At 43.9% G+C, this 10428-nt stretch overlaps 1 protein-coding gene across 9 annotated transcripts in view; it reads left to right on the top strand.

The window, feature by feature from the left end:
• The first annotated feature begins 2042 nt into the window (after nucleotides 1-2042).
• LOC119286087 (filaggrin-like) overlaps nucleotides 2043-10428 on the top strand; it is a 10365-nt gene continuing 1979 nt past the window's right edge. For 5 of the 9 annotated variants that reach the window (XM_037565424.1, XM_037565418.1, XM_037565421.1 and 2 more), the window contains exons 1-15: nucleotides 2043-2179; nucleotides 2963-3114; nucleotides 3206-3295; nucleotides 4261-4425; nucleotides 4533-4573; nucleotides 5037-5097; nucleotides 5194-5370; nucleotides 5547-5705; nucleotides 5806-5958; nucleotides 6755-6991; nucleotides 7082-7228; nucleotides 8864-9115; nucleotides 9210-9338; nucleotides 9920-10081; nucleotides 10176-10328. In XM_037565424.1, coding sequence (XP_037421321.1) covers nucleotides 2975-3114; nucleotides 3206-3295; nucleotides 4261-4425; nucleotides 4533-4573; nucleotides 5037-5097; nucleotides 5194-5370; nucleotides 5547-5705; nucleotides 5806-5958; nucleotides 6755-6991; nucleotides 7082-7228; nucleotides 8864-9115; nucleotides 9210-9338; nucleotides 9920-10081; nucleotides 10176-10328 — 2066 coding nt within the window. In that variant the 5' untranslated portion in view covers nucleotides 2043-2179; nucleotides 2963-2974. The remainder of the gene's footprint in view (nucleotides 2180-2962; nucleotides 3115-3205; nucleotides 3296-4260; nucleotides 4426-4532; nucleotides 4574-5036; nucleotides 5098-5193; nucleotides 5371-5546; nucleotides 5706-5805; nucleotides 5959-6754; nucleotides 6992-7081; nucleotides 7229-8863; nucleotides 9116-9209; nucleotides 9339-9919; nucleotides 10082-10175; nucleotides 10329-10428) is intronic. The other 4 variants (XM_037565422.1, XM_037565423.1, XM_037565420.1 and 1 more) reach the window with 4 other exon arrangements.

Raw genomic sequence — 10428 nt, 5'->3', positions numbered from 1 at the left:
TGCGTCCCTGGAGTCAGCTTCACCTCCCCCACGACCTGGCAGCCGCACAGATTTTCAGAGCCTCCACCACTTAGGAGGTGCGAGATGGGCATTCTTGCAAGTTCTGGACGGATCCCTGGATCAAGGGCAAGTCCATCTCTGAGATCGAGCCCCTGGTTTTCTCTATGGTCTCTCGACGTCATCGTCGCGTCCGGACGGTGGCTGAGGGCCTTCCTGGGCGCGCGTGGGTGCGGGACATCGCCGGCGCGCTCGGCCCCGCCGCCCTTGTCCAGTACATCAACCTCTGGCACGCTTTGCAGGCCACAAGCCTCGCGGTTGGGCATGATGTGCTGCACTGGAGGTGGACGGAGTCCGGCATCTACTCGGCCAAGTCCTGCTATCTTGCGCTCTTCCACGGCTCTACCTCGGATGCATCTTGGAAGCTTACCTGGAAGACATGGCCCCCCCTTCGCATCAAAGCCTTCATCTGGCTGGCCCTGCAGGATCGGTGCTGGACGGCCGATCGCCTCGCCCGCCATGGTTTACCTCACAACGACCGGTGCATGCTTTGTGACCAGGACACCGAGGACATGCACCATCTGTTCGCTGCTTGCCCTTTCTCCCGCCAAATTTGGCACGAGGTTCTCTCTTAGTGCAGATCGACCGCTACGATCCCAGACCCGGACACGCCTTTTGCGGATTGGTGGATCGATGCATGCTCCACATCGCCCGCTGCTCTACGGAAGGGGTTAAACTCCATCACTGCCCTCACCGCCTGCTCAATCTGGAAACACCAGAATGGGTGTGTCTTCGACCAGCTGCACCCCTCCATCGCTAGCTTGCTTCGGTCTATTCAGGAAGATGCTCACCTATGGGCTAGCGCCGGCGCCAACGGCTTGGCGATGATGATCTCTGAGAGATAGGCTCTAGCTTGATGTATCGGGGATGAGCAACCCCTACCCTCACTGCTCCTGCTACTTGTGCCCGCGCCAACTTGTGTACGCGTGGCCGCTGTAGCAATTACCCTCTGTATTTTTTCACCCCTCCTATCAATGCAATGATACTCAATCTTTGCGTATTCGCGAAAAAAACTAAGAATTATAATGATATTTCTCAAACACGCCATTGTGGTAATAAATTTTGGAAGACGAAATCGTCCCAAACCTTCAAAAAGGGCACTGCAATTAGACATGAGTAGTGAGACTGCCATGAACGGTGAATGAACTTGAGGCTAGGATGACCCCCTAAAAGTGTAGGTTGTCGAACCGCAAGATGTGCATCATAATATCGAGGAAATAATCCAGCCCCAAATAATTTAAACCAACAAAAGCACCAAGGCTCATCAATAAATACTCAACAAATATGAAAGATCGGTCACGTGAGGACATAAACTTAAACTCCGCAAATAGTTGCACCAAACCTGCGATGGAAACAGAACCTCGTTATGTTGTGTCACCTGGAAAAGCCTCGTCGCAACAGGAAAAGAATCAAATGACATTTATTTTCAAAGACACTACATTAATGTTGCCATTGAAGAACACATTTTTTTCTTCCTAAAAACTAAAAAACACATGTACAATCACCCGATGTTTTCCTCACCGCACAATGCTAAAGCTACGGATGGAGGCGAGGGAAACCTGATAGATTCAGTGGCGGTTGTGCTTCCTTTTCCCTGGAAGACTACGATTGCTGTCGTGTACACATTTTACATGTTGTTGTTGAGAAAAGTAGTCAAATGCTTTTCAGCTTTTTAAAATAACAAATGCTTGTTCAGGTAGAGGTAAGGTTTTTTTTAGGGGGGAGAGGTAAGTTTTTTTAGCACAAGGTTTTTTCTTTTTGAGAAGATTTTAGCACAAGGTAAGGTTTAGTTTTTATTATTTTTGAGGGAAGGTAAGGTAAGGTTTAGTTTTTTTTTTGAGGGAAGGTAAGGTTTAGTTACAAAACGAAAACAAACGTGGCCTAAAGCCCAGGCATGAAAGGAAGCCCATAATCAAAATAACTCAGCCTCCTAGAGGCCCAATAAAAGAAAAACCCCACCCAACCTCGCCCGAGTCGGCTGCCACTGCCACCATTTCTCTCTCACCGTCTGCCTCCTTCCTCGCGTGCGTGCGGTCCCCGGTCCCTGTACGTCCTGCCCTAGCCACCTCCACCACTCCAGCACAGGTCGCGCCGGCGGCGGCGGTGGCGTTGCACTATCCTGGTAACCCCACCCCTTCCTCTATCTCTCTCCCTCTCTTCCCGGCGATGAAGTATTTGGGTTCTGGGGGGCAGAATGCCCTACAACTAACTACTGTAGATAGGGTCAGTGTGTTGAATTCCAGCACCCACCCCACATTAGGCTTCTTTGCGGGAGGCACAGGGCTCGGAACCGTCGCGCCTCATCTCATCTTGGCGCGTGCTAGCGTTTGATTTCCCTTCTGTTGCGAAATTTCTCTTTTTTTTAAGCCGCCGCGTCAGTTCATCTGATTAGTACGGGTGTCTGAATGAAACCTAGATGGACTAGTTTGTTTCGGTAGTGTGGGTTCCCTTTTCCTTACAATATTACCTCCTCTTTTACAAAATTACAAAATTCTTGATTTCTCACTGCCTTGTGTCATTGTGTGGAAGTCCATCCTTCCTTGATCAGGGGCGCCTTCTGCACATCTTGGATTGACTAGTTAGTTTTGTGCAATGCAGGGATATAACTGCACTTGAGAGCCTATCCTAATGTCATTGTATACCTTTTATGCCATAATCAGCCAGTCCTCATCTTCCCATGGATAAAGTTATCTGTATATTCATGCTGTCAGTAGTGCCGGTAATTATTAGTGATTCAGATGACTCATCATGAAAGCTGATGCTGTTGATCTGGTTCTCTTACAATTTTATGATGAAATGTGGGTGCAATTTTGAATTGCTTGTTATCAATACCATGAGTCGCCTGCATGGACAAGGTGAATGATATGTGGGTGCATAGTTATGATTAGTGGTGACATGTGTTCAGGTGCCACGAGCAATGGTGAGGAGCCGCTCTCCCAAGGGCGGAGATGACGGCAGGCGACGAAGCACTCCTAGGAGAAGTTCTGATGAGCAAGGAGGAAGGAAGGAAAAAGGTCCTATAAGCCTCTTGGTGCGTAACATCCCTCATAACTGCAGGTACAGAATTTTGAACCCCTCCGCCTGCTATTTATGCTTGGCCATGTTTCATGTTTGTGGTTTCTAACTTGCTCGTCCTCATGATTTTCAGAATTTCCTGCAGATATGAAGATCTTCGAGTTCCTTTTGCAAAGTTTGGTCCTGTTCGGGATATTTACATGCCAAAAGATTACTACAGTGGGTAAGTGTTACCGAAGCGCCAACTGATTTTCTCTCATTAGACATTTAGGCATGTTCGACCACTGAAGATCCAGCAGCTTTTGAAGCTTCATTGCTTCATGTCTTCTCTTACTGATATGCTTCAAGAGTTAGAAGAGCAACCTTTTGTGGTGCTTTTCTTCTGCTCATATGGAAAAATGATTGTTAATGTCTGCATGGCCCCAAACTCTGAGTCCTTAGATACTGCATGGAGAAGCTGACCAGTGACATATCAATTTTGCATAAAAGCCCCACGTGTACCCTATTTCCTCCTTTTGTTTGTATTTGTTGCAAAATCCATAAATATTGCAGAATAGATTTATGATAAATGTATAAGCCGAGTAACTCATTGAAGTCTCAAACTTAATAATTTTAACAACCTATAGACTATGGAGGATATAGTTACTTTATCTTCTGCTATTTATGTGTTCTCGTCTGGTATGAATCATTCTTTGGAATGATTTCCAGGATGTCTTGAAGTACATGTGATTAGATAGTCTTGTGTGAGAAGTTCTTCTAGGAAGACAAGATTTGGTTTGTTGGCAAAATCGGTTTTCTGAAGAGATGATGGTTTTACTGGACCTTCCATGTGAAAGTTATAGCAGTGAGAAGTTGGTTTCAAGTACTTTGATGAGTTTTCAAACATTTGAGGAATTTGAAGTGAATCGTTTTATGAAGATGTGATTCTACAACAAATTTGGCTACTAGAATAGCATGGGCTCTCAACTGGTTTTTGGGAAGCTCGCTACTATTTTGGTGAAAATGCTAGTAAGTTATTGGCTGTGTTTTGTGAAGAATCGTACAGGGTTAGCTTATACGAAACTGTGGTGGTAACTCGTCGGGTACATACCACTTTTTATCAATATGTGTTTTAAATTTGTATAGCATGGTCTGAATATTATTTATCTAACATTTTATAATTATTATATTAACATATGTGCTGTGCAGGGAGCCAAAAGGGTTTGCTTTTATTGAGTTTTTTGACTCCCATGATGCTTCGGAGGCGCAATATCACATGAACCGTAAGCTGTTTTGTGGACGTGAAATTAAAGTTGAGCCTGCCACGGATAAACGGAAAAGGCCTGAAGACATGCGTAGACGAACTGGAGTAAGGTAGGCCATACCCATCACTATGTTAGAAGTTTCTTCTGTTTCATTGTTTTCTTTTTTGAGAAAATTTGTATGTTTTATTTTTGTTAACTTGTATTCCTGCTCTGCAGAGTTCATTCTGGTTCTAAAGGGCGCGATCTTTCTAGCCATGGTAATCTGTTTTATTTTCATCTGCTATACTTGTGTGTCCTTTTCATCATGATGCTTTGCTGAATTCTGGGGAGTTTAGGTGATCTTCTTTTACTGATAGAAACTGTAAGCTGCCCACTTTATCATTTGATGTTAGATAAACTCTAAAGTAAATATGAACACAAAAAGGTAGAGTCATGGTTCATTTAGTTTTATGCCTACAAAAGACCCAAAGTGGTCTGACCCTTCCCCGGAACCTGCGCAAGCGGGAGCTACGCACACAAGGCTGCCCTGATATATATATTGCAATTCCTTGTCATTGGTTCTATCTTCACCGGACAGGTGGACACTAGTTTTCCTGCCAGGGCCACGCCTGCTGGTATCTGGCAGAAAAAATCTCCTTTTCAAAATTAATATCGTATTAGTATGAGTCTATACCATGTGCTACAAATTGCAATATTGATAAATTGCTATCTTTCTTGAAGGACGGTCTCGTTCTCGTTCACACTCCCGTTCTCCTCGCCAAGGTGGTCGTGATAGATCACGGTATTTCAGTGAATCTCGCCAAATGAGTGCCTCACCATGAAGAAGTGTGCGAAATATTTGATTTATTTTTAATAAGTGATCTCACCTACACTGTAGGTCACATTCTCCTGCACCAAGAAGGCGTGGTGACTACTCTGCTTCACCAAAGAGAAAGGAAGAGTGCCAGGCAAAATCGTCAGGACAATCAAAAGAACATGACAACGATAAGAAGCTGGGATCCTGTACTCCTGGTGGTAGAAGTGAACGTCATGACACTGATAATTATTCCAATGAGTAAGTTCTGTCCCTTCATTGCTGCTAAATTTTAATCAAGACAAGTAGACAACCATGAGGACACCCTGAGGAGGCTAGTCCTTGAGAGCGTGTGGACTGGACGCACACCTTTAGCCAACCGAGTGCTGCTTGTTTCTCGGCGTTTGTACCTCTGTAACAGTACTGTATATGGCCAGGAGGCGGGCAACACCTGACTATTCTGCTGCACCAAAGAGAAAAGAAGCGTGCCAGACAAAATCACCAAGGCAGGCAAATGAACATGATGAGGACAAGAACCGTATATCTTTTAGTCCTGATAGAAACAACTGCCGTGATGCTGACAATGGCCACAATGAGTAGGTTCTGACATCCTGTTTCTACTGTGCTGCTAAATGCAGCTTGTGTAATCCAGTTATACTATTCTAGAACTAATGTAGTCCATGCTCTCCTTCCAAGGCGAGATGACTACTTTACTTCATCAAAGAGAAAGGGAGAACGCCTGTCAAAATCACTAAGATTGTCCAAAGAACATGATAAGGATAAGAAGCGGAGATCCTATAGTCGTGATGATCGAAGTGACTGCCGTGATGCTGATAATAGTTTCAAAGAGTAAGTTCTCTTCTTTCACTGCTACTAAATGTGACTGCGAAATATCTAGTTAGCTAATATGGAACTAATACATGGATGTAGTTACGTCATCTTATTTAAAGGTTATTTTACTGCACAATTTGAGTACAGCATCAATCTTGTGTGTACAGCTAATCATCTGTGTACGACAATAGATTGTTTGTGATGTAAGCCTCGGCATACGCAAACTTAATTTATTCTCGACCAATAGTGTATTGCGGTCTATTGAGTCTATACTACTTGCATTTCGTGTGTTGTGATATTTTGGCCTTGTCGTACCCATAGGCCATGACATATACCACTACATCTGTCAAAATACATGAAGTTTTTACTGTGTCTTTCTTGAGATCTGTTACATCGGAAGTACTTATATCTTGATAGGGCTACATATCCTACTAGAAATATGTTACTACCGTGTGATTATACATTATTCGCTATAGTGACACTGATATCATGCCCCAGAACCTTCTTTTTAGAGTTTAGTAATTATCTCCAGGACATAGTTGCACAGTTCATTGCCATCAGCATATATAATCTATTGGTGAGAAAAATTATCGCATTTAGCTATTGTTTGACATGGTTGTGGTTGCATCCATGCTTTTTTATTACCATTGTGCTGCTCGCTGTTTGTATTACTGAACAGTGTTCTATTTAGGATTGGTTACATAATCTGCGTGCACAGTTCAGATTTATTTGTATGGTTGTCATATGAATAAATGGTTAACTGCATTCCTTTTGTGCATATCCACCATTGTAGTAACAATGTATGTGTTGACAGGAGGCGGGCAACAACTGATGGTGGTAAGAGATCCTGTCCCCGCCAGAGGTCACCCAGACCATCCTCTGGATCACACTCAAGAAGGCGAGATGCCTACTCTGCTTCCCCAAAGGGAAAAGAAGAGCATCGGGAACAATCACCAAGACAGTCAAAAGAACATGATAAACATAGGAAGCGGAGATCCAATACTCCTGATGATAGAAATGACTGCCATGGTGCTGATCATAGTCACAACGAGTAAGTTTTGTTTCTAAACTGCTACTAAAAGTTACTGGCATGATCTAGTTATGCTATACAGAACTTATGTTCATACTCCCCTGACCTAAGAATGCAAGGTGACTGCTCTACTTCACCAAGGATTAAGGAAGAGCGCCAGGCAAAATCATCAAGAGAGTCAGAAGAATATAACAAGGATACAAAGGGTGCCCCTCATGATAGAAATGACCGCCATGATGCAGTTAATGGTTCCAGAGAGTAAGTTCTCTTCCTTGATTGCTGCTAAATGTTACCGGCATGGTCTAGTTGCGATAATCCAGGACTAATGGACTAATGGTGTTACACTTATTGGTGTCTCGAACTTCATCCCTTTAACCCCTTGCTTCAGTATATCGGTTACAGCCTGCAATAAATTGATAGTTGTTAGTTATCCTTTTTGGATTATTTTTTACCTTTACAGCACCAATCATGTGTGTGCAATAGCTGATGCTCTGTGTTGGATAACATACAGTTTGTGATCAACCCTGGGTGTACAGACTTAGTTTTTTTCTCGCCCAGGAGTGAATTATGGTCTACTGGACCTATATTAATTATGGGTGATCTATTTAGCCTTCTCGCGTAGCCATAACCTGTACCACTATATTGTCTGCCAAAATATATGAAAATGGTCTACTCTTCCTTTCACAAGCATTATCATGTTGAAAGTTCTTCCTTTCCTGCTAGGGCTACATATCCTTGTAGATGCATGTTAATTCTTTCAGTACTTCTTTCCAGAACATGTGTAGTTGTGTACAGTTCACTGGCATCAGCTTTCCCAGAGCTGGCATTAAGTTAACAAAAGTATTATAACACTGCGCAGAGGACCACAAAGAACACAGAAATTACAAGCAAGTCCTACCGTTTTACATTCGGACCCCAAGAGAGAACACAAAAACACAATCGGTTCCTGAATTGTCCGGTGACCTCGCCGGAGATGCCTTGGCCACCACCTGTGGCCACAGCCTTGTCAGCGGAGGGCAAGGAAAGTAGGGCCTCTCTTCTGCAGGTTGAAGAAGGGGAGGTCGGAGTTTGCCGGCAAATCCACATGAAGCCAGCGTTGCACCCAAGTCGCCCAAATCGCTCGTCGGTGACAAATCTTTGTTTGATCTGAAGCTCCGGCGGCGGAGGTCGGCGTAGAGGAAGATGAGAAAGCTCTGATGCCAGCCGATAACCCCTCGGCATGCCGGCTCTGCAATGTCCCGAGCCAGATCCGCCATCCTCTCCCCTAGCGCCACAGCAGCGGCTAAGAGAGCATGCCAGAGCAGCTCGAAAAATCTCTAGATCCGTCCTCCACATGAGTTTATTTTCAAAGCCGTCGCTGGATCCACCCCTTTCAGCTGCCGTCCACCATGGATGGAAACTAGATGTAGAGGCCTCCACTGGTCGCCGCTCAGGGGCGCCGATGCCAAGCTTCTCAATGGCATATAGCCAAACGCTATCTAGGCAAACCACGATGACCTAGATCTACCCCGACAATACAGAGCAGCGACACGGCTCCCTTCCCATGCCCACTCCGGACGGTGGAGCCGCCGGAGGAGAAGGGGAGAGGAGCCGGGCTAGGGCAGGCGACTCTCAAGGAGACGAGGAGGAGAGAGAAAAGAAGGAAGAGAATGAGAGCCCCTTGGCATCAGCTTATACAATACAGTATAATCTTTTGGCTAGAAAAGTCCTGATTTCACCTTAGTTCTGACTTCTGACAGGATTGTGGTTGCACCTTTGGTTTTTTGCACCATCGTACTGCTCACTGTTTAGGATTATTTACATGAGGTGTGTGCATAGTTCAGAATTATTTCTATGTGGTCATATACGAGTAAATGGTTTACATTCCTTTTCTTTACGTTTGCATCTTTGTAGTAGCAATTTGCATGTCGACAGGAAGCCGGTAACACCTGACGATGAGGGATCCCATGCCTGCTGGAGGTCACCCAGACCATCTTCTGGATCATGCTCAAGAAAGCGAGATGACTGTTCTGCTTCCCCAAATAAAAAGGAAGAGCGCCGGGCAAAATCACCAAAACAATCCATTGAATACAAGGATGAAAAGAGGAGGTCATGTACTGCTGATGATATGAATGGCCGACATAATGCTGTTAATGGTTACAAGAAGTAAGTTGTATTCCTGCTGCTAAATGTTATTGACGTAATCTAGTTATGCTTTAAGAATTGATGTTTTTCAATCTTCATACTCTGCTGCCCCAAGAAGGCGAGATGGCTACTCTGCTTCCCCAAAGATAAAGGAGGAGTGCAGGGCAGAATCACCACGACCGACAAAAGAACGTGAGGATAATGGTGGCATTGACCGTACTGATGCTGACAATGGCTACAATGAGTAAGTTCAGTTTCTCGCTGCTGCTAAATTTGACTGGGGTAATCTGCTATTCCCAGAACTTTTGTTGTTATACTTATTGGGATGTCAAACTTCATCTTCTTAATCCTTAGTGGTATCTACCAGACACAGCTCACATGTCACAATATTACTTATGTAGATGTTTTCTACAGCGCATATCCTGTATAACAGTCACAGTTCACAGTAGATTGAAGATATCCTACTAAACTCAGCTTCATTCTGAGTATTGGGAAGTACATATATGCTATTCTGACATTGTTATGATGCACCAGAACCTTCTTAGGGAGTTGAGTAATTTACTGGCATCAGAGTATATAATCTGTTGGGGAGAAACTTGCTGTTTTAACTAGAGTAAAGGTTGTTGCATATATGATTTTCATTCTAATGTCATCATACCGCTCGCTGTTTGTTTTGCTAAACTGTGTTCTGTTTAGTATTGGTAGACATATTTTATTGCATGCATTGTTTGCATAGCTTTGATTTATTTCCATGTTGATCATATGTTAATGTTAGTTCTTTTTGGTCATTTACACCTCTGTAATAACGGTGTATGTTGTTCACAGGAGGCGTGCAGGACCTGACTCTGCTTCACAGAAGAGAATGGAAAAGCCTCCCCAAGCAAAATCACAAAGCCAGTCAAAAGAATATGATAACGGTAAGGAGAACAGATCCTATACCCATGATGATGGAAAGGAGTGCCGCAATGCTGATAATGGTTCCAAAGTGTAAGCTCTGTTCCTTCATGCTGCTAAATGTGGCGGTATAATCTTGTTATGCTATCCAGAACTAATAGGTTTTATACTCTACTATCTCAAAAAGGCGAAAGGACTACTCAGCTGCTGGAAAGAGAAAGGAAGAGCGCCAGGCAAGTTTACCAAGACAATCAAAGGAACATGATGAACATAAGAAGAGGGGATCCTATACTCGTGATGATAGAAATGACCTCCGTGATGCTGATAATGGTTCCAAAGAGTAAGCTCTGTTCCTTCATGCTGCTAAATGTTATGGGTGTAATCTTGTTATGCTATCCAGAACTATTAGTTTTTATACTCTATACTGTCCCAAGAAGGCG

This window comes from Triticum dicoccoides, chromosome 4A (assembly GCF_002162155.2).
Source record: "Triticum dicoccoides isolate Atlit2015 ecotype Zavitan chromosome 4A, WEW_v2.0, whole genome shotgun sequence".
Taxonomy (NCBI): Eukaryota; Viridiplantae; Streptophyta; class Magnoliopsida; order Poales; family Poaceae; genus Triticum; species Triticum dicoccoides.
The sequence above is the reverse complement of the archived record's forward strand: the minus strand, read 5'-3'. Positions and strand labels throughout refer to the sequence as shown.